Genomic DNA, 24,966 nt, shown 5'->3' on the forward strand with positions numbered 1-24,966 from the left:
GTTTGTTGTGTCAACCGCAGCTGGGGGCACTTTGCTGTCTGCCTCAGGTGCGGTTGCCGCGGACAACAGGTATGTGTGCGGTTGCCTTGGAGTTGTGTGCGCGTATGTATGCACTTTGAATGTCTGCTGTGCACTCTGTGTTATGTTTGGTGTGCACTGTGGCATTTTCCCTTCACTGTAGCTGCCCGTGGCAACGTTTGTTTTGAAGTACATGTGGTGGTAGTGTCTTGGCCCTTTGGCCGGCTCCCAGGACACGTTTGCCACACATGTCGTTGTCAATGGTAACAGCTGCAGTGAGTATTTGTGTCTATTTTCCTTTATGTGGTCTCACTACACTTCCTGGTGTTGAAAGGGTTAATTCCCTTCTGTGTGTGTGATCACTGGGTGTGTCTGTGTGGGTGTGACTACTTGGGCTTATAAAGCCTCTGTGTTTATCTCCAGTCTGAGGGGTACTTCAGCCATGACTAGCTGGAGTAGCCTCCTGTGTTATTTCACCTGCCAGTGGGGGCCACCCTTGTGGTCATAAGTTTAAGTTTATATGTGATGTTCAGTTTATGTTTTCCTTTATTATTCTGTGCAGCTATGGATCTGGGTTCCTGTGTGTGGATGTGTGTGTGCTGGGTTCTATTTGTATTGTTGTGGACTTCAGCTTGCCTGCACACGGATCCAGTCAGCAAGACTGTGGCAGGTGGCTGGAACTAGTGCAGCACCTGCTATATCCATAGGCCTGTATTTGTTCCCCATTCCTTGCAGCTTGGCCAGTGAGACTCCTGTTCCTCTGCATCCAGAAGGAACAGGTCGTCTTACCCTACTCCTAGTTCAGGGACCGGTTTGAGGGTGAGTAGGGATCCGAGGTTCCTGAGCATGGGCCCTCCTACCTTCAAGGTCGGCCCATGCAGCTAGGAGTTAGGGACGGATTAGGGATGTATTAGGAGGTGACCTGCTCCCTAATTCTTTCTGTCCTGGCCGAGCAACGGTTAACATCTTCGGGCATCGCACGGCTGAGGATTTTCCCCATCCTCAGCCGTGGCAATGACATAGTGTTGAGGTATAAGCAGAATGAGGAAACTGCAAAGTGGTGAGGTGGAAGCAGCATGAGGAGACCACAGAGTGGTGAGGAGGCAGCAGCATCAGGAGACCACAGAGTGGCCCAAAGACAGGGTGTTGGGGTAGTAGCAGTATGAGGAGACCACAGAGCTGTAAGGTGACAGCAGCATGAGGAGACCACAGAGTGGCCCAGTGACAGAGTGTTGAAATGGCAGCAGAATGAGAAGACCACAAAGTGGTTCAAAGACAGAGAGTTGAGATAGGAGCAGCATAAGGAAACCAAAAAGTGATGAGTTGGCAGCAGCATGAGAAGACCACAGAGTGGTAAGGTGGCAGCAGCACGAGGAGACCACAGAGTGGCCCAGTGACATAGTGTTGAGGTGGCAGCGGCCCAGTGACATAGTGTTGAGGTGGCAGCAGAATGAGGAGACCACAGAGTGGCCCAATGACAAAGTGTTCAGTTGGCAGCAGCATGAGGAGACCACACAGTGGCCCAATGACAAAGTGTTCAGTTGGCAGCAGCATGAGGAGAGCACAGAGTGTCCCAATGACATAGTGTTGAGGTGGCAGCAGAATGAGGAGACCACAGAGTGGCCCAATGACAAAGTGTTCAGTTGGCAGCAGCATGAGGAGACCACACAGTGGCCCAATGACAAAGTGTTCAGTTGGCAGCAGCATGAGGAGACCACAGAGTGGCCCAATGACAGAGTGTTGAGGTAGCAGCAGCATGAGAAGACCACAGAGCTGTGAGGTGGCAGCAGCATGAGGAGACCATAGAGTAGCCCAATGACAGAGTGTTGAAATGGCAGCAGCATAAGGAGACCACAGAGTGGTCCAATGACAGACTGTTGAGGTATAAGCAGCATGACGAAACCGCAAAGTGGTGAGGTGGCAGCAGCATGAGGAGACCACAGAGTGGCCCAGTGATCATAGTGTTCAGGTGGCAGCAGCATGAGGAGACCCCAAAGTGGCCCAGTGACATAGTGGTGAGTTGGCAGCAACATTAGGAGATCACAGAGTGGCCCAGTGACATAATGGTGAGGTGGCAGCAGCATGAGGAGACTAAAGAGTGGCCCAGTAACAGAGTGGTGAGGTAGCAGCAGCATGAGGAGACCACAGAGCTGTGAGATGGCAGCAGCATGAGGAGACCACAGAGTAGCCCAATGACAGAGTGTTGAAATGGCAGCAGCATGAGGAGACCACAGAGTGGTCCAATGACAGAGTGTTAAGGGAAAAACATAGAATGTGTCGGCAGATAAGAACCATTTGGCCCATCTAGTCTGCCCAATATACTGAATACTATGAATAGCCTCTGGCCCTATCTTATATGAAGGATGGCTTTATGCCTATCCCATGCATGCTTAAACTCCTTCACTGTATTTGCAGCTACCACTTCTGCAGGAAGGCTATTCTATGCATCCACTACTCTCTTAGTAAAGTAATACTTCCCGATATTACTTTTAAACCTTTGTCCCTCTAATTTAAAACTATGTCCTCTTGTAGTAGTTTTTCTTCTTTTAAATATTCTCTCCTCTTTTACCTTGTTGATTCCATTTACGTATTTAAAAGTTTTCCAAGATATACATATTAAGGTCCTTTAATCTTTCCTGGTAAGTTTTATCCTGCAATCCATGTACCAGTTTAGTAGCTCTTCTGGAGATACCCTTATGGAGATATGGTCTTCAGTACTGAGCACAATACTCCAAATAAGGTCTCACTAGTGCTCTGTAGAGCGGCATGAGCACTAGAGATGTCGCAAACATAAAAATTTTCGTTCGCGAACGGCGAACACGGATTTCTGCAAATGTTTGCGAACCGGGCAAACCGCCATTGACTTCAATAGGCAGGCGAATTTTAAAACCCACAGGGACTCTTTCTAGCCACAGTAGTGATGGAAAAGTTGTTTCAAGGGGACTAACACCTGGACTGTGGCATGCCGGAGGGGGATCCATGGCAAAACTCCCATGGAAAATTACATAGTTGACGCAGAGTTGGATTTTAATCCATAAAGGGCATAAATCACCTAACAATCCTACATTTTTTTGAACAACGTGGTTAAAAACATCCAGTGTGTGTATACGATCAGGTATGATGTTGTATCGATCAGGTAGTGTAAGGGTTACGCCCGCTTCGCAGACATTGACAGACCAAACTCCCCTTTTAATGTACCGCAAACAACCACAAACCGTCCATTTGCCCAACCGCAAACTTCCCATTTGCACAAGGTTGGATACCAAGCTAGCCATGTCCCGTTGATGTCATTGAAGGTTTCTTCCTCCACCCAGCCACGTACAACACCAAGGGTCCCCTAAAGGTGAATTGAATAGATTTTTCGAACGGGGAGATGGTTAAAAAAACGCTTGCTCCCTCCCCTTTGTTTGAATCCACGCCACGGTCACTGCGTCTGCGCCGTGCAATTTACTGTCACACCCGATATGAGTGGTGTTTTTTGTAGTACTATTCTCATCAGTTTAATCCCTGTTACGTGACGTCCCCAATCTGGGGTCCATTTATTAAATAGATTTTTCGAACGGGGAGATGGTTAAAAAAACGCTGGCTCCCTCCTCTTTGTTTGAATCCACGCCACCGTCACTGCGTCTGCGCCGTGAAATTTACTGTCACACCCGATATGAGTGGTATTTTCTGTAGTACTACTCTCATCAGTTTAATTCCTGTTACGTGACGTCCCCAATCTGGGGTCCATTTATTAAATTGATTTTTCAAACGGGGAGATGGTTAAAAAACCGCTGGCTCCCTCCCCTTTGTTTGAATCCACGCCACGGTCACTGCGTCTGCGCCGTGCAATTTACTGTCACACCCGATATGAGTGGTATTTTCTGTAGTACTATTCTCATCAGTTTAATTCCTGTTACGTGACGTCCCCAATCTGGGGTCCATTTATTAAATTGATTTTTCAAACGGGGAGATGGTTAAAAAACCGCTGGCTCCCTCCCCTTTGTTTGAATCCACGCCACGGTCACTGCGTCTGCGCCGTGCAATTTACTGTCACACCCGATATGAGTGGTATTTTCTGTAGTACTATTCTCATCAGTTTAATTCCTGTTACGTGACGTCCCCAATCTGGGGTCCATTTATTAAATTGATTTTTCGAACGGGGAGATGGTTAAAAAAACGCTGGCTCCCTCCCCTTTGTTTGAATCCACGCCACGGTAACACTGCGTCTGCGCCGTGCAATTTACTGTCACACCCAATATGAGTGGTGTTTTTTGTAGTACTATTCTCATCAGTTTAATCCCTGTTACGTGACGTCCCCAATCTGGGGTCCATTTATTAAATAGATTTTTCAAACAGGGAGATGGTTAAAAAAACGCTGGCTCCCTCCCCTTTGTTTGAATCCACGCCACGGTCACTGCGTCTGCGCCGTGCAATTTACTGTCACACCCGATATGAGTGGTATTTTCTGTAGTATTATTCTCATCAGTTTAATCCCTGTTACGTTCCCTATACGTGGACGTGTGTCGAATTGATTAATCATTGTCAAATTAACGACATCCTGAAATAATTTTGTTCTGAGCTCTGTACTTGCTTTGTATTGGAATTGATGGGGACTTTTTAAATTGTCTGCATTATTTCTAATAAAAAAATCATAATAAAGTCTCTTAATAGTTTATTTTATGAATTAAAAACCCATACAACTTTTAAAAAAAATATTTAAAAAAAAAATGTTTTTTCTATGAAAAATTATCCAGCCGATCGCTTTTAGTCTGATCATAATGAAGCAACGGGCTTATCTGGGGTGTGGCAACATTGCCAACACACTCATAGAGGTGATGATCGCTTCATTGTGATACGCAAGCCCCTTCACCACAACAAGGTACCGATCACGAAGGGGAATTGACACATGTATGTGCCTTTTTTTTGTTTTGTTTTTGCAGCCACAGTGCAGCACTAGAGGCCAGAAAAATTAGGCATGTACACATGCCTGAAAAGTTAGGCATTGTTGCCGGAAAAATTGATGTTTTCAAGGCAGAAAGGTGACTAAAACATTGCGGCTTGAACCTTAGTTGGTGGCGTCATTGGTATGCAGACATTAAATACAGCAGCGTGGGGACCATTTTCAGGCCAAGGCATGTCATCAGGCCTTTTGTTAGTCAAACGTATCCCCCACTGTCAGTCCCTTCGGGATCCATGCCTCATTCATCTTAATGAAGGTGAGGTAATCAACACTTTTTTGACCGAGGCGACTTCTTTTGTCAGTGACAATGCCTCCTGCTGCACTGAAGGTCCTTTCTGACAGGACACTCCTCAGAGTGTCGATATCTGCAGTTAAGGCGAGGTAGTCTCGCTACCTGTCGGTCAAGTCGTTCTCTAAGGCTGGATCCCGAAGGGCTGTGGCGATGTGTAGGACTGAAAAAGCTCTGCATGTCCTCCATCAACAACACATCTGTAAAGCGTCCTGTCCTTGCCGCCGTGGTAGGAGGAGGATTACTTTCACCTCTTCCCCTGTTAGATTCCCGTTATAAGCTGTGTAAAGCATATTTTTTTGCTTGGTTTTGAACTCCTTTCTGACTTCCGGTAACTTGGTAACATTTCCGCCACTTTCTGCTTATACCGGGGGTCTAGTAGCATGGCCAACCAGTACAGGTCGTTCTCCTTCATCCTTTTTATACGAGGGTCCCTCAACAGACATGACAGCATGAAAGACCCCATTTACACAAGGTTGGATGCCGAGCTACTCATTTCCCATTCCTCGTCCTCACTGATGTCATTGACGGTCTATTCTTCCCCCCAGCCACGTACAACACCACGGGTCCCAGATAGGTGACAACAACGAGCACCCTGGGATGCCTGCTGTGGTTGGTCTTCCTCCTCCTCAAAGCCACATTCCTCCTCTGACTCCTCTTCCTCATACTCCTCTTCCAGCATTGCCGCAGGTCCGGCAAGCGATGATGACAAGGCTGTTTCTGGTGGTGATGGTGACCACAACTCTTTCTCTTCCTCTTCAGGCTCATCTACAGCCTGATCCAGCACTCTTCGCAGGGCACGCTCCAAAAAGAAAACAAATGGGATGAGGTCGCTGATGGTGCCTTCGGTGCGACTGACTAGGTTTGTCACCTCCTCAAAAGGACGCATGAGCCTACAGGCATTGCGCATGAGCATCCAGTAATGTGGCAAAAAAAATCCTAGTTCCGCAGGGGCTGTCCTAGCACCCCGGTCATACAAATACACGTTGACAGCTTTTTCTTGTTGGAGCAGGCGGTCGAACATTAGGAGTGTTGAATTCCAACATGTCGGGCTGTCGCAAATCAAGCGCCTCACTGGCATGTTGTTTCGGCGCTGAATGTCTGAAAAGTGCGCCATGGCCGTGTAGGAACGCCTGAAATGACCAAACACCTTCCTGGCCTGCTTGAGGGTGTCCTGTAAGCCTGGGTAATTAGACACAAAGCGTTGTACGATGAGATTCAACACATGTGCCATGCACGGCACATGTGACAACTTGCCCAAATTCAATGCTGCCAACAAATTGCTTCCATTGTCACACACCACTTTGCAGATCTCCAGTTGGTGCGGGGTCAGCCACTGATCCACCTGTGCGTTCAGGGCGGACAGGAGTGCTGGTCCGGTGTGGCTCTCTGCTTTCAGGCAAGTCAACCCTAAGACAGCGTGACACTGTCGTATCCGGGATGTGGAATAGCCCCTGGGGAGCTGGAGGGATTCAGTTGATGTGCAGCCAGACGCCGCTGCAGAAGAGGACTCAGCCGAGGAGGTTATGGAAGAGGATGGAGTAGGAGGAGTAGAGGAGGTGGCAGTAGGCCTGCCTGCAAGTTGTGGCGGTGTCACCAACTCCGCTGCAGAGCCACGCATTCCATGCTTGGCAGCCGTCAGCAGGTTGACCCAATGCGCAGTGTAGGTGATATACCTGCCCTGACCGTGCTTTGCAGACCAGGTATCAGTGGTCAGATGGACCCTTGCCCCAACACTGTATGCCAGAGATGCCATGACTTCCTTTTCAATCACTGAGTAGAGGTTTGGGATTGCCTTTTTTTTAAAAAAAAATTGTCCGGGTACCTTCCACTGTGGTGTCCCAATAGTGACACATTTTTTGAAGGCCTCAGACTCCACCAGCTGGTATGGTAAAAGATGGCGGGCTAAGAGTTCCGTAAAGCCAGCTGTCAGACGCCGGGCAAGGGGGTGACTCCGTGACATTGGCTTTTTATGCTCAAACATTTCCTTTACAGACACCTGACTGTGGGCAGATGAGATGGAACTGCTGAAGGAGAGAGGCGGAGTGGCGGGTGCTTGAGAGGGGGCAAGGAGGACAGCAGTGGTTGACATGGCTGAAGATGCTGGACCAGGAGGAGGATGGTAGCTTTGAGTTTGTGTGCTGCTTGTACTCATATGTTGATATCATTGGCGTTTGTGATGTGAGATCATGTGCCTTCGCAAAGCAGTTGTACCGAGGTGGGTGTTGGACTTCCTGTTATCATGGCATCGCTGTTATCAGAGGCAGACACACACAAAAAATGCCACACTGCTGAGCTTTGCAATGACGGCATTCTGGTGGTGGCAACAGCATGCATTGATTGGCGTGCTGTCTGGCTGACCCCGGGTGCCGATACATGCTGTCTGACTGTGCCACTAACTCTTTGCGACGACCTCCCCCTGCTTCCAACTCGTCTCCTCATTCTCTCTGTCTCCCCTTCTGAACTTTCCCCCTCTTCTTCTTCTCTTCAAGGAGGCACCCACGTGGCATCCACGGACACATCGTCATCATCAACCACTTCACTTGTATCTGACACCTCAGCAAAGGAAGCAGCAGTGGGTACAACATCATCATCATCATCATCACACTGTACGTCCATGTGTGTAATGCTGCCTGACTGAGACATATCCCTGTTATCTACATCCTCTGGCAATAATGGTTGCGCATCACTAATTTCATCCAACTGATGTGTAAATAACTCCTCTGAGAGATCAAGTGAAGCGGCTGTGGTGGCTGTGGTGGTAGTGGTGGTGGTGGCGGCGGGCGGGAGATTGGTAACTTGAGAGCAGGTGACCAAAGCTGAGCTGGAGGAGGGTGGTGTGTCAAGGTTCTTAGCTGAAGGTGTTGAAGATTGGGTGTCCTGTGTAAGCCAGTCAACTATTTTCTCCGAATTATTTTGGGTTCTGGGTACGTGGCCTCTGAACACTGGGCATTATTCCAGGGCCAGTGGAAATCACAGCACCAAGACCACGACGGCCCCTGCGAGGTGGCCTGCCTCTGCCTGTCATTTTTTTTTAGATAAGTGGTACTATGCGTGCAAGGTACTGTGCCACCCTATATAAGTGGTGGGCAGTGGGCACAGTACAGTCTGTGTGGGCCTGACACACACGGGCTTGCAACTGTGATTATATCACAGAAAAATATTAAATATAATTTTTGTTATTTGCAAGGTATTTGAGTGAGTGACACCCTGTAACGGTATGAGTGGAGGCCTAGCCACTAGCCAGTGGCCACAATACAGTCTGTGTGGGCCTGACACACACGGGCTTGCAAATGTGATTATATCACAGAAAATGTTTTAATATAATTTTTTTTATTTGCAAGGTATTTGAGTGAGTGACACCCTGTAACAGTATGAGTGGAGGCCTAGCCACTAGCCAGTGGCCACAATACAGTCTGTGTGGGCCTGACACACACGGGCTTGCAAATGTGATTATATCACAGAAAAATTTAAAATATATATTTTTTTATCTGCAAGGTATTTGAGTGAGTGACACCCTGTAATGGTATGAGTGGAGGCCTAGCCACTAGCCAGTGGCCACAATACAGTCTGTTTGGGCCTGACACACACGGGCTTGCAAATGTGATTATATCACAGAAAAATATTAAATATAATTTTTTTATCTGCAAGGTATTTGAGTGAGTGACACCCTGTAACGGTATGAGTGGAGGCCTAGCCACTAGCCAGTGGCCACAATACAGTCTGTGTGGGCCTGACACACACTGGCTTGCAACTGTGATTATATCACAGAAAAATATTAAATATAATTTTATTTTATCTGCAAGGTATTTGAGTGAGTGACACCCTGTAACGGTATGGGTGGAGGCCTAGCCACTAGCCAGTGGCCACAATACAGTCTGTGTGGACCTGACACACACGGGCTTGCAAATGTGATTATATCACAGAAAATGTTTTAATAGAATTTTTTTTATTTGCAAGGTATTTGAGTGAGTGACACCCTGTAACAGTATGAGTGGAGGCCTAGCCACTAGCCAGTGGCCACAATACAGTCTGTGTGGGCCTGACACACACTGGCTTGCAAATGTGATTATATCACAGAAAAATATTAAATATAATTTTTTTATCTGCAAGGTATTTGAGTGAGTGACACCCTGTAACGGTATGAGTGGAGGCCTAGCCACTAGCCAGTGGCCACAATACAGTCTGTGTGGGCCTGACACACACTGGCTTGCAACTGTGATTATATCACAGAAAAATATTAAATATAATTTTATTTTATCTGCAAGGTATTTGAGTGAGTGACACCCTGTAACGGTATGGGTGGAGGCCTAGCCACTAGCCAGTGGCCACAATACAGTCTGTGTGGACCTGACACACACGGGCTTGCAAATGTGATTATATCACAGAAAATGTTTTAATAGAATTTTTTTTATTTGCAAGGTATTTGAGTGAGTGACACCCTGTAACAGTATGAGTGGAGGCCTAGCCACTAGCCAGTGGCCACAATACAGTCTGTGTGGGCCTGACACACACTGGCTTGCAAATGTGATTATATCACAGACAAATTTAAAATATATATTTTTTTATCTGCAAGGTATTTGAGTGAGTGACACCCTGTAATGGTATGAGTGGAGGCCTAGCCACTAGCCAGTGGCCACAATACAGTCTGTTTTGGCCTGACACACACGGGCTTGCAAATGTGATTATATCACAGAAAAATATTAAATATAATTTTTTTATCTGCAAGGTATTTGAGTGAGTGACACCCTGTAACGGTATGAGTGGAGGCCTAGACACTAGCCAGTGGCCACAATACAGTCTGTGTGGGCCTGACACACACGGGCTTGCAACTGTGATTATATCACAGAAAAATATTAAATATAATTTTATTTTATCTGCAAGGTATTTTCTGTCACACCCTGTATGAATGGTGTGCACACAGTGCTGTCTGTGACTGAGCCTGCAGCCTCTCACACGGGCAGCCAGGCAACTGCAATATATATATAAAAAAAAATCGTGGACTGATGTACCAGCCCTGAAAAGGGCTTTTTGGGGTGCTGTCAGGACGCTGTCCTTACAGCAGATGAGCCTGTGGACACAGAACACTGCCCTAGCTAACACTTTCCCTATTGAATCAGCAGCAGCAGCACTGTCCCTCCTCTCACTGAGAATGCAGCTTCGAATGAATCTAAAATGGATGCTGTCCAGGAGGTGGGAGGGTCTGGGAGGGAGGGTCTGCTGCTGATTGGCTGGAATGTGTCTGCTGATTGTGAGGTACAGGGTCAAAGTTTACTCAATGATGATGTATAGGGGATGGACCGAACATTGCATATGTTCGCCCGCCGTGGCGAACGCGAACAAGCTATGTTCGCCGGGAACTGTTCGCCGGCGAATAGTTCGGGACATCACTAATCACAACTGATTATTATCTCCATTGACTATAATATAATGTTAACTGCCCCAAGCTACTGCTAGACAGACACATCCTTCACAATTTTTTTATATTTATTTTTTTTGCATCATGAGTTTAGTTATTAAAAAAACAAAACTAAGTTGGAGCAGGAATCTGAATTATTTATTGAACATTGCATGCATTGCATATGATTATATTCTATTAGTTTTCCATATTCAGATGATAATCTAACAGGCTCTGTTGCAATATTATTATGATGTGATTTTTATATTTTCCTTTAACACTTTTGAGCCTAAAATGCATTCCTCTTAAGCCACCAAAAGCATATTACTATAGAAGGATCATTTTATATATTTCTTTTATGAAATTTAGCTGACATATTTATTCATTGGATTCTCTTCCCATTCACTTAATATGGATAATTTTTCGGTGGTAGCATCATTAATGGGCCATCCCCAGGCCTTGAAGAATGAAGCTAGGTTCTTATTGACTGCGTGAGAAAACTTCTCTGCCCAGAGATTCATCTTAACATCCTTGACATTACTGACATTGGACATGGTCTGATACTCTGAGAAAACTTGCTTGAAGGGATCCCAGCCAAAGCACTCTTGTAGCTGAAACAATAAAGAAAAGACAAAGTACATTTAGGAGTACAGTTTTATATCATTCTTTCTAGGCAAGGATGAATATGGATATATCATCAGTAGAGTTGAGCGGACACCTGGATGTTTGGGTTCGACGGGTTCGGCCGAACTTCGGAAAAAAGTTCGAGTTTGGGACCCGAAATGACCCCGAACCCCATTGAAGTCAATGGGGAGCCGAACTTTTTAGCACTAAAATGGCTGTAAAAATGTCATGGAAAGGGCTAATGGGCAAATGTTGTCAAAATGTGGTTAAGAGCATGGCAAGTGCTCTGCAAACAAATGTGGATAGGGAAATGACTTTAAATAACATAAAATACATAAAAATAAAACATAAAAATCTTGATCTAGGAGGATCCAGGTCCATATGGAGTAAGAGGTTGAGGAGGCAGTGGATGTGGCAGTGTAGGTGGAAGTGGTGGTGGAGGAGGGGGAGGTAGCCTACACTGCTTTTTGTTTTAAAATGTATTTTTATTTTTTTAAATTAGGGTACACCCCAAAACATTGTGAAATATAACCCTCCAGTCGTGCTAAACACATGTTCAGACAATACACCGGCTGCAGGGCAGGCCAGCACCTCCAAGGCGTAAAGGGCAAGCTCAGGCCATGTGCCCAATTTGGAGAGGAGTAGTGAATAGTGATCTGGATTAATTAAGACTTAACTTTTACTTTTGATACAATATAAAATATATCCCTCAAAACTAGAGGTTGAGTACAAAATACAATTTTCAGTCCCGCACTCGGGGGGGGCTCTTTAATCCAGATCACTATTCACTACTCTTTTCTCATGATTCATGCGAGTGATCATTTATGAATATCATTTCTCTGATTTGCCAAATTTGGAGACCCAGAACTTTTTAGCACTAAAATGGCTGTAAAAATGTCATGGAAAGGGCTAGAGGGCAAATGTTGTCAAAATGTGGTTAAGAGCATGGCAAGTGCTCTGCAAACAAATGTGGATAGGGAAATGACTTTAAATAACATAAAATACATAAAAATAAAACATAAAAATCTTGATCTAGGAGGATCCAGGTCCATATGGAGTAAGAGGTTGAGGAGGCGGTGGATGTGGCAGTGTAGGTGGAAGTGGTGGTGGAGGAGGAGGAGGTAGCCTACACTGCTTTTTGTTTTAAAATGTATTTTTATTTTTTTTAATTAGGGTACACCCCAAAACACTGCTTTTTGTTTTAAAATGTATTTTTATTTTTTTAAATTAGGGTACACCCCAAAACATTGGGAAATATAACCCTCCAGTCGTGCTAAACACACGTTCAGACAATACACCGGCTGCAGGGCAGGCCAGCACCTCCAAGGCGTAAAGGGCAAGCTCAGGCCATGTGCCCAATTTGGAGAGGAGTAGTGAATAGTGATCTGGATTAATTAAGACTTAACTTTTACTTTTGATACAATATAAAATATATCCCTCAAAACTAGAGGTTGAGTACAAAATATAATTTTCAGTCCCGCACTCGGGGGGGCTCTTTAATCCAGATCACTATTCACTACTCTTTTCTCATGATTCATGCGAGTGATCATTTATGAATATCATTTCTCTGATTTGCCAAATTTGGAGACCCAGAAGTTGCAGGGGCTGACCCCTTTCAGTTAGTTCGTGTAGGCGTGTGCATACTTACTGCCCCACCATGTCGCACGTCCCCGTGATGTTCACGATCCAATTTAATATCTGCTCTATCAACTTTCGATGTTCTTTTATGCACCTACCATGGTGATTACGGGTGGCGGGGAATCAGGGTTCCAGGACGGAGAGGGAGAGTGAGAAAAAGAGACCAAATTTAAGGGAGATAAATTTATTTTAAAAAATTTGGATCGAGAAAAAATGTGGGAAAAGCTATTGAGGCGCAAATGTGGGACAAATTACAGAAGCCCAAATTTGGGCCAAAAGAGTCAAGCGGAATTGTAATAGGTATAGCAGTACATCACACCTAAGCGGTACATCACACCAAAAAATTGCTGAATTTCACCAGAAAATGTAACTGACAATTTTTATTTATTTATTTTTTTACAGGTCTTCTAGGTATAGCAGTGGTACTTCACACCAAAAAATTGCAGAATTTCAACAGAAAATGTAACTGACAAATTAAATTTTTTTTGTTAACCGGCCTACTAGGTATAGCAGTGGTAATATACACCCAAAAATTGGTTAATTTTACCCAAAAATGTAACTGACATTTTATTTTTATTTTTAAACGGCCTACTAGGTATAGCAGTGGTACATCACACCCAAAAATTGGTGAATTTCACCTTAAAATGTAACAGACAAATTGTTTTATTGTTTAACCTGTCTACTAGGTATAGCAGTGGTACTTCACACCCAAAAAATGTTGAATTTCAACTGAAAATGTAACTGACAAATTTACTTTTTTTGTTAACCGGCCTACTAGGTATAGCAGTGGTACTATACATCCAAAAATTAGCAAATTTCATCTGAAAATGTTAATGACAATTAATTTTTTTTTTTAACGGCCTACTAGATATAGCAGTGGTACCATACACCTAAAAATTTGTTAATTTCACCAGAAAATGTTAATGACTATTTTTTTTTTTTTAACTGGCCTACTAGGTATAGCAGTTGTACCATACACCTAAAAATTGGTTAATTTCACCAGAAAATATTAATGACAATTTTTATTGAATTTTTTAACCGGCCTACTAGGTATAGCAGTAGTACTATACACCCAAACATTGGTGAATTTCACCCGAAAATGTAAATGACAAAGTAGTGAAATGATATCAAATAAAACACATACAAAAAAATATATATTTGATTTATAAGGTGGAGTTCCATATAGAGTAGGAGCTTGAGGAGGAGGCAGACGTAGTGGAGTAGGTGGAAGCGGCGGTGGATGAGGGAGAGATAGCCAACACAGGTTTTTGGTTTTAATTGCATTTTTTTTAAATAAGGTACACTCCAATAGAGTGTGAAATATCCAAAATACAAACATGAGCAATTGCGCTGCAGTATAACAATGGTTGCTTAGTGCCGGTATACATGTCTATTCTGCACAAGGTACGGACAAGTCTTGAGGGATCCATGCCTGGTTCATTTTAATGAACGTGAGCTTGTCCATATTGGCTGTGGACAGGTGGCTGCGCTTGTCTGTGATGACGCCCGCTGCCGTGCTAAACACACGTTCAGATAATACACTGGCTGCAGGGCAGGCCAGCACCTCCAAGGCGTAAAGGGCAAGCTCAGGCCATGTGCCCAATTTGGAGACCCAGAAGTTGAAGGGGGCAGACCCGTCATTCAGTACGTGTAGGTGTGTGCACACATACTGCTCCACCATGTTGGTGAAATGCTGCCTCCTGCTAAGAAGTTCCATATCAGCTGGTGGTGCTGGTTGTTGTGGCGTGCTGACAAAGCTTTTCCACATTTCGGCCATGCTAACCCTGTCTTCTGAGGTGCTGGCGGTGCCCCAGCTGCGTTGGCGACCTCTTCCTCGTCCTCTGCCTTCGCCTTGTGCTTCGACTGTGCCCCCGCTGTCAGATGGGAATGCCACCAGGAGTGCGTCTACCAGCGTGCGCTTGTACTTGCGCATCTTACGATCACGCTCCAGTGAGGGAATTAAGGACGGTACGTTGTCCTTGTAACGGGGATCCAGCAGCGTGGCCACGCAGTAATCAGCACAAGTTAGAATGTGGGCAACTCGGCGCTCGTTGCGGAGACACTGCAGCATGTAATCGCTCATGTGTGCCAAGCTGCCCAGAGGCAACGAAAAGCTGTCCTCTGTGGGAGGTGTATCGTCTGTGTCCTCTGTATCCCTCCAGCCATGCACCAGTGATGGCCATGAGCTCGTCTGGGTGCTGCTTCGAACATGGTTCCTCCTCCTCCATCTCCTCATTCTCCATCTCGTCATCCTCCAGAACTGTGCCCTGGCTGGACAATTGTGTACCTCTATTTCGCATATTATCGCACACCACCAGGCCGGGCTTGAAGCTGACTGGCACAAACCACTCATTGGTCTGTTGTTCAAGGCTCGTCCACAGCTCCTGCGCGGTGTGGGGTTTGTCCCCCAAACAGATACGTTTTAAAACTGCCTGCTGTCGTTTACCCCTGGCTGTGCTGAAGTTGGTGGTGAAGGTGTTACGATGACCGGATGAGGAGCTGGTAGAGGATGAGGAGCAGAGTAGGAGGAGGAAGCAATAGGAGGCAAACTGAAGCGCCCTGCAATCCTCGGTGGTGGAAGGACATGTGCCAAACTGCTATCCGCCTCAGGCCCAGCCGCCACTGTTATGGAGTGTGCTGTTATGGAGATATAACGGCCCTGACCGTGCTTACTGGTCCACGTATCCGTAGTCAGGTCCTCCTTGCCATAGATGGCGTTGCGCAGTGCACACCTGATTTTGTCCCCTACTTGGTTGTGCAGGGAAGGGATGGCTCGCCTTGAAAAGTAGTGGCGGCTGGGAACCGCATACTGTGGGACAGCTACCGCCATAAGGCCTTTAAAACTATCCGTCTCCACCAGACTGAATGACAGCATTTCAAAGGCCAGTAATTTAGAAATGCTGGCATTCAGGGCTAGGGATCTCGGGTGGGTAGGGGGGTACTTCCTCTTCCTCTCCAGCGTTTGGGAGATGGAGCGCTGAACGCTTCCGTGGGACATTGTGGAGATGCTTGGTGACCCAGGTGTTGGTGTTGCTGGCAGATCATCTGTTTGTGGGGTGGCAGGTGGCACTGTCATTCCAGAGGTGAATGAAGAGGCCGAGACTGCAGAAGAAGAGGAAGCAGGAGGAGCCAGAGACCTTTCTTGGTTTTTGAGTTGTCTACTCCACTGCAGCTCGTGCTTTTCACTTAAATGCCTGGTCATGCAGGTTGTGCTTTGGTTGAGAACGTTTATGCCTCGCTTCAGGCTCTGATTGCACAGCGTGCAAACCACTCATGTCTTGTCATCAGCACATTGTCTGAAGAACTGCCATGCCAGGGAACTCCTTGGATCTGGCTTTGGTGTGCTCGGTCCCTTGCTGCGGTGGGCAGTAGTAGGCGTGCTGTCTAGAGGACTTTTGCACACTGCTCCCTCTTCTGCTGTGCTGGTGGCTCTGTGCAAACACTGCCTCTTCCTCCGAACTACATGACCTTTCACTTGTGCGTATAGCTGGCACAGATCGACAACGTCCTCTCCCTGCAACAGGAGCTCCACCAGCAGTACCACGACCTGGGCCACGTCCCTTATTTCACGCTCTTCTCATATAGAACGACAGTATGCCCCTTTAACACGAGCGAGTTTTCCGCACGGGTGTAATGCGTGACGTGAATGCAAAGCACCCGCACTGAATCCTGACCCATTCATTTCAATGGGGCTGTGTACATGAGCGTTGTTTTTCAAGCATCAGTGCTGCGTTGCGTGAAAATCGCAGCATGTTCTATATTCTGCGTTTTTCACGCAGCCCTGGCCCCATAGAAGTGAATAGGGCTGCGTGAAAAACACATTGCATCCGTGAGCAAGTGCGGGTGCGATGCGTTTTTCACTGATGGTTGCTAAGAGATGTTGTTTGTAAACATTCAGTTTTTTATCACGCGCGTGAAAAACGCATAAAAACGCATTGCACCTGCGCGGAAAAAACTGAACAACTAAACGCAATTGCAGACAAAACTGCCTGAACTTGCTTGCAAAATAGTGCGAGTTTCACTGGCCCCAATCCGCAACGCCCGTGTGAAACCAGCCTAAAGAGTGTATCTCACACGGCCTGAACCAGACTAGGTCTCAATTATAGATTTTTTTGCCCAAAATGACTGTATTTCAAATGGCTGTATTCCAAATGCCTGAATGAAACCCCTGTATGTAGAGGGGGTATCTCACAGGACATGAACCAGTGTAGGCCTAAATTAAATATTTCTTTGCCCAAAATGGCTGTATTTCAAATGGCTGTATTTCAAATGCCTAAATCAAACCCCTGTATGTAGAGGGGGTATCTCACAGGGCCTGAACCAGTGTAGGCCTAACGTAAATATTTATTTGCGCTGTATTTCAAATGCCTGAATCAAACCCCTGTATGTAGAGGGGGTATCTCACAGGGCATGAACCAGTGTAGGTCTAAATTAAATATTTCTTTGCCCAAAATGGCTGTATTTCAAATGCCTAAATCAAACCCATGCATGTAGATGGGGTTTCTCAAAGGGCCTGAACCAGTGTAGGCCTAACTTAAATATTTATTTGCGCTGTATTTCAAATGCCTGTATCAAACCCTTGTATGTAGAGGGAGTATCTCACAGGGCATGAACCAGTGTAGGTCTAAATTAAATATTTCTTTGCCCAAAATGGCTGTATTTCAAATGGCTGTATTTCAAATGACTGATTCAAACCCCTGTATGTAGAGGGGGTATCTCACAGGGCCTGAACCAGTGTAGGCCTAAATTAAATATTGATTTGCCCAACAAAGCTGTATTTCAAATGCCTGAATCAAATCCCTATATGTAGAAGGTGTATCTCACACAGTCTGAACTAGTGTAGGCCTGAATGAAATATTTCTTTCCCCAAAATGGCTGTATTTCAAATGCCTGAATCAAACCCCTGTATGTAGAGGGGGTATCTCACAGGGCATGAACCACTGTAGGCCTAAATTAAATATTTCTTTGCCCAAAATGGCTGTAATTCAAATGGATGTATTTCAAATTCCTAAGGGCTCTTTCACACCTGCGTTCTTGTCTTCCGGCATAGAGTTCCATCGTCGGGGCTCTATGCCGGAAGAATCCTGATCAGTTTTATCCTAATGCATTCTGAATGGAGTGAAATCCGTTCAGGATGCATCAGGATGTCTTCAGTTCCGTAACGGAACGTTTTTTGGCCGGAGAAAATACCGCAGCATGCTGCGCTTTTTTGCTCCGGCCAAAAATCCTGAAGACTTGCCGCAAGGCCGGATCCGGAATTAATGCCCATTAAAAGGCATTGATCCGGATCCGGCCTTAAGCTAAACGTCGTTTCGGCGCATTGCCGGATACGACGTTTAGCTTTTTCTGAATGGTTACCATGGCTGCCGGGACGCTAAAGTCCTGGCAGCCATGGTAAAGTGTAGTGGGGAGCGGGGGAGCAGCATACTTACCATCCGTGCGGCTCCCGGGGAGCTCCAGAGTGACGTCAGGGCGCCCCAAGTGCATGGATCACATGATCGCATGGCACATCATCCATGCGCATGGGGCGCTCTAAAAGTCATTCTGGAGCGCCCCGGGAGCCGCACGGACGGTAAGTATACCGCTCCCCACTACTACTATGGCAACCAGGACTTTAATACCGTCCTGGCTGCCATAGTAACACTGAAAGCATTTTGAAGACGTCTTCAAATGCTTTCAGTACACTTGCGTTTTTCCGGATCCGGCGTGTAATTCTGGCAAGTGGAGTACACGCCGGATCCGGACAACGCAAGTGTGAAAGAGGCCTTAATCAAACCCCTGTATGTAGAGGGGGTATCTCACAGGGCCTGAACCAGTGTAGGCCTAAATTAAATATTTATTTGCACAAAATGGATGTATTTAAAATGGCTGTATTACAAATGCCTGAATCAAACCCCTGTATGAAGTGGGGGTATCTCACAGGGCATGAACCAGTGTAGGACTAAATTAAATATTTATTTGCACAAAATGGATGAAATTCAAATTGCTTTATTTCAAATGCGTGAAGTCATAACAACAAGTGACGCGTCTGATGTCCAGCCTGTAACATCCCATGCATCAAACATGAACATACTTATTAAAAGACAATATTCCCTCCAAATATGCACTCAGATCATTTTTATCATTGAGGCCCAAAGGATCCATTGCTTCCGTACGTATAATCCAACTGGCTTCCTTACATAGCAACGTATGATGTCTTTCTCGCCCTTGCGGAGGATATAATACCAGCTCTATCCCTGAAAAATTCAGGACATTGGGGTTACCCCCATGTACCGTCCTTATATGTTCTATTAAACAGGGACACCCCTTACCTGAACTACATGCTCTCTAAACCTTTCACATAGACTCCTAATTATCTTACCTATAAAAAATGGGCCACATGGGCACATTATTAGGTACACCAAGTATTTACACCTAAATGTGATTAGGGTGTTCACTTTATGATGTACCCCTCCACAGTTCAGGTACTTAAACTGGGGGTAATTTTTTTGCCTGTGTGGCATCTAGGTTGCCCACCTATGCCTTGTAATTTGCCTCTTATTCTTCTGATGGAATAAAAAGAAGATGCTTTGACTACAATAGTGAGTGCTGCCTTGATTATTATTTTTTTTTATAGGCCGTAAGTAAACTTTTTCAAGGCTGAGCACATCCAGTAGTGACAAGGTGCCCGGTATCGGGGCTCATTATCCAATCTAATTGGAGACAGAAAAGATAGCTAACAGTGCCACCCTTTCTCCTTCATATAGTTATTTTTGTTATGTTATGTCTTATGGCTTTTCTGGACTTTTTGTTTGGGGTAGAGCACGCTAAGCTGACTCCAAAAGAGATTGTCTATATAAGAATGGAATCAGAGATGGATTTGGTGCCAGAGAATACTGGACTGGACCTTATAAAGGCAAAGAAGGGACGGACACTTTTTTCACACAGTGCAATCAGAAATCTATGTTGCAGGCGTTGAGCTTTAGAACTGAACATCTCACAACTGGCTGACAAAGAAGTATGTATTTTTTGGACAGTGAACTCCTTGAGATTGTATAAAGACAGTAATCGGGCCCCAAGAGGACTATGTGCTTATAAAGAAATGTCACAATATCAGGATGATAATGATTTTGTAGATAAGTGTCAACATTTACACTCGGAGTTCTCACCACAGATCCTGGAGTTGGTTTTGAATAGGAAAGAAATTGCGTATGCTAGGATCAAGGAGGAGCTAACAAAAGCCAAAGCAGAGTTGCAAATGAGACTAACAGACAACCAGTTCCAGGCCTGTGATAAAAACTGGATAGGAAGTTGGTATTAACCCAAGTAGAGGGACAATCAGGATTATGATTTGGGCAAAGTATTTGAATGGAGTTCAAGGAAACAACGGAGGAAGCGATACTTATGCAAAAATGGCTATTGGACCACAGATTCAAATGTCTCTGATGATTCCAACAATCGTCCAGCTAAGAGATCAGATTTTGACGAGGGTATGACCCCTTTAGGCGGAGTACCAGAAGAAGCCACAGGAAGAGGACAAATGAACAACGGAAACATATCTCATGGAGACGATAGCACAACCTTCGCACATCAGGTTGAGGAATAGTAATGTGGTTAATTTGACCTTGTTGGAGTTGATACCAGACTGTGTCTTAGTAAGGGAGTTAGTTACAGTCTAGTTGAGTAATTCAACCCGTTCATTTTTTAGGTTGATCTATTTAAGGCTGTGCGTAAATAAAATTTGCATAACATGTTTACAAATGTAACCCAAGAAGAGCAAGATGGTGGATAGATGGTGAAATACCCGTCACAATTGGTCCTTTGAGTTTTAGTACCTCTGCCAATTTTGATGAGATGGAAGTGCCATGTCTAGGATTCTTGGCAGATCTAAATAGTGATGGGAATGAGGTTAAAAATTTACCTATTCGTGAATTTACAGGTGGTATTAGATCCACATTTTGTCCCCCCTTGACTGCTGGGGGATGTTGATGTGTTTTACCGTCAGGTTTTGAAAGACGTAAGAGCATTAGTGTATCCTGTGTAGTTTGGGTGAAAGGAAAACTTTGAAAAGGTTACTGTCATATAAACACATTGTGGTGAAACCAGCAGACAAGGGGGGCAATATGGTGTTGATGATGAGGGAGTATTACGTTGCAGAGGCATTAAGGCAATTGTGAGATGTGGACACATATGAGACACTGTCAGTGGACCCCACCATTAGAATTCAGACCCATTTGAGGAGGTTACTTCCTAAATATGTGGAATGGAATCTTTTGTCCAGGAAAGTAGCAGAGACACTCCTACCGCTTTATCCATTCAAGCCATCTTGGTATTTTCTACCGAAAATATATGTCGCTGGAACGACCTCCAGTCCGACCTATTGTGGCTGCGATCGGCTCAGTGACTGAACAGTTATCAAAATAAATTGATTGGCTATTGAGGGCACTCCTGGACAGCATACCATCATACCTGTGGGGCAGAAACAATTTCCTCCTAGCATTAAAGTCTTTTCGGTGGCAGGAGGGATATCGTTTGATGTCCCTGGATCCCTGGATATGGAGAGTTTGTATACTCGAATACTGCATGAAATAGGAATTAGGTCAGTGTTGGAAGTGTTAGAGGGAAATAATAAGAGTAAAAAGAGCAATGGTTTTGTGAAGGAAGCCTTGGAATTGATTCTAACTAATAATACCTTTAGATTTGGAAACCAATGGTATAGACAGAAACATGGTACAGCCATGGGGACACCAGGGTCTTGTACATTTGCCAACATATAACTTACTAGATTTAAGGACAAATATGTATACTCTTTGAATAACCCTTTTTTGAGTCATATTAAAGTGTAAAGGCAGACCAGAGGCAAAACCCAGAGGGCAGAGAGCCAGTAAGCCCCATTCTTCACTGGTGGTGGGGATGAACTGGGCTGAGGGCTCACTGGTCGCACCTCCAGGAAGGTTCCGGTACACTTGGCTGCTACCTGCAGAGAACCACGGACAACAGGACTGGAATCCAACCAAACACAGTATATGAATCAGACAAGAAGACGAACGGGAACCAGCATAGAAACACCTGTAATTTTTGAGACTCTCGATTTGAGATGTTGCGGTTGTGGTGGAGGGTGATGGATTGGTTACTAAGAACTATAGAAAGCCCACAGTGACTGCACTACAACAGCTTTCATCCTCAGTTGTAAAGAAGTCAGTCCCATATGGGCAATTTGTCAGACTGAGGAGAATCAATGGTACAGAGGACGATTATAGGTCCTAAGCCTTAGATTTGAGGAATTGTCTACTCTCCAGGGGATACCCGATGGAGCTATTGGATAAGGCTATGACCAAGGCTTCCCAATTTACTCAGAGTGACCTTCTATTTAGAAGAGTTACCTCAGGTAAAAAGGGGAGGAGACAGAGACGTTTCACTTTCTCATTTAAGTATAGCCCAATAACGGATGCCATTCATAAAGCTATATTTAATAACCTAATTAATGAAGGATAATAGCCTTAGTGATTTAACTGATAAGAATGCACTTATTACCTTTAGGGTCCATTTACACGCCCGCAATGTGGGTCCACATCCGTACTGCAATTTTGAGGAACGGATGCAGACCCATTCATTTTCAATAGGGCCGGAAAAGATGCAGACAGTGTGCTGTCCGCATCCACACTTCCGTTCCGCGGCCCTGCAAAAAAATAGAACATGTCCTATTCTTGTCCGTAGACATGGACAAGAAAAGGCATTTCTATTATAGTGCAGACCGCAAAACACTTGAAGACGCGTGAATGGACCATTAGAAGAAGTCATACTTTTAAGGATAAAGTAGTGAAGAGTCGCTTTGTGAAGGAAAAGCCCAACAATTGGTTAAGAGATCTTATGCCTGTAGGGTACCGCAGATGCGGAAGTTGTTACCTTTGCAAAAATAACCCCCAATTTAAGTACCTGAACTTTGGAGGGGTACATCATAAAGTGCGATGATTAGGAGTCTACGTGAAAGGTTTAGGGAGCATGTAAACTCGATTTGTTCAGGTAAGAGGTCTCCCCATTTAATAGAACATATAAGGATGATACATGGGGGTAACCCCAATGTCCTGAATTTTTCAGGGATAGAGCTGGTATTATATCCTCCACAAGGGCAAGATAGACATCGTACGTTGTTATGTAAGGAAGACGGTTGGATTATACATTCGGTAGCAATGGGTCCTTTGGACTTTGATGATAAAAATGATCTGAGTGCATTTTTGGAGGGAATATTGTCTTTTAATAAGTATGTTCATGTTTGATGCATGGGATGTTACAAGCCGGACATCAGACTTGTTGCTATGACAATTCTGGTAACCGGCATAAAAAGAGCAACGTAACTGCGTGAGTATATCATTGACCTGAGGATGCGCAGTAGCGCGAAATGGCTGTTTGTTTTTGCCGATGGTGGAGTGGATTGCCGCTATTACTACTGAGGGTGCTCACTCTGATCGGCTGTTTTCTTTTTATGTTTGTATGGGTCTCTTCTAGGTTTTCTAGTTTCATCCTACACTACTAAATCTTACTTATAGGTTAATTGACTTCCAATGAATGGACCTAGTTTGTCTGAGATTAGAAATTAGATTGTGAGCCCTGTTGGGGACAAGGATTTATTTTATGTGATAACAATTTCTGTACATCACAGCAGAGTACGTAGGAGCTATATAAGCTATATAAGAAACAGTAAAAAAAAACAAGCAACAGGAAATAAATATATAGTAGTAAGGCAGGATACACATACCCATGAGGATATCTGAAAAGAAGTTGTGCATTAATAGTGTAAAGTACCTGAAGATAAGTCTCAAGCGCTGTCCACACGCTCCACTCATCAAGTTTGGCTCCATTCTTCAGATACTGCTTGATTCTTTTTTCTCTGTCTCCTGGCTTGAGAGCAGGATGAGCGTTATGTCTTGGGATCCCCAGCAAGATTTCATGTACATAAACTGACCACAGGTTACAGGTGGCTTCTGTGGTGTGAGGAGGGAATTCCCAAACTCCTCTCTGCTGGTTGTGACCAAGCTCATGTGCAGCCCCCCACATGCCTTTCTTCAATGATGTAACACTTACTAAAGAAGATGCTGTTGGCACATGGCACATTATTGGGTATCCAGCATGCATAAAACCTAGAGCAACAGAAAAAGGTTAAGAAATTTAAAGGATGCAAGGTTGAGTTGATAAAAGGATCATTGAAGGAAGTCCTCAAGTAATGTCACTTTCTCTTTTCAGTAAACGCTACCCCTGAACATGCAGGCAGCATGTTATAGAGCAGGAGGAGCTGAGCAGATTTAGTTTTGTGGGAAAAGATTCAGTATTTGTACTGAAGTACCAGAACCAGAAATTGCACTTTATTCTTTGAAACCTCAGCTCTTTCTATGCTTAGAAGTCATGTGGGTGGTCTTATCAGTAATCGACAGCTACCTCTCTATGCACAGTCATACAGGGAAGGCTGTCAATCACTGGGTAGGACCACCCACATGACTCCTAAGCATAGAAATAGGCAGCTGTGATTCGAAGAAGGTGCCTGTCCAGCTCCGAAACGCGTTATCATAAACATCCTAATAAACTTACACTTACCATGTGAAGAGTAGCGCACAAACCTTGTTTCTTCTCTTATCTACTAAGCATAGAAAGAGCTGAGATTTATATAAATACATTTCAAGTTATTCTGAATCTTTTTCCCTCAAAACTATATATCAATTTGCTTCTATAACAGGGGTGCACAACCTGCGGCCCGGGGGCCACATGTGGCCCTTGATACCATTCTGTGCGGCCCCCAACCATCTAGTAACAGACATGTATGCCTATGTCTTGTGGCTGCTCACATGTATTTTTCATGTATTTCTCTCATTAGATTCCTGGAAATGTAACTAGACATTAATGGTATATAATGTGTGTTCAATGTGCCATAAGTACAATATTTCAGTTGTTAATACACCTTTAAATTTTAATTTCGGCCCTAGTCATTGGTTCAGTCTGGCAATGTGGCCCCCAAAGAGGAAACGTTGTGCACCCCCGTTCTATAACATAATGCCTGCAGATTGCTCTGCATTTTCATGGTAG

At 44.8% G+C, this 24,966-nt stretch overlaps 1 protein-coding gene across 1 annotated transcript in view; it reads right to left on the reverse strand.

The window, feature by feature from the left end:
- Window positions 1–10,787: 10,787 nt before the first annotated feature.
- Window positions 10,788–24,966, reverse strand: part of LOC122927751 (TRPM8 channel-associated factor homolog) — a 92,768-nt gene continuing 78,589 nt past the window's right edge. Inside the window, exons 7-8 of the mRNA XM_044279896.1 lie at window positions 23,695–24,029; window positions 10,788–11,261 (exon numbers count right to left, since the gene is read on the reverse strand). Of these exons, the coding sequence (XP_044135831.1) occupies window positions 11,016–11,261; window positions 23,695–24,029 (581 nt within the window). The 3' untranslated portion in view covers window positions 10,788–11,015. The remainder of the gene's footprint in view (window positions 11,262–23,694; window positions 24,030–24,966) is intronic.

Source organism: Bufo gargarizans, chromosome 2, assembly GCF_014858855.1.
Source record: "Bufo gargarizans isolate SCDJY-AF-19 chromosome 2, ASM1485885v1, whole genome shotgun sequence".
NCBI lineage: Eukaryota > Metazoa > Chordata > Amphibia > Anura > Bufonidae > Bufo > Bufo gargarizans.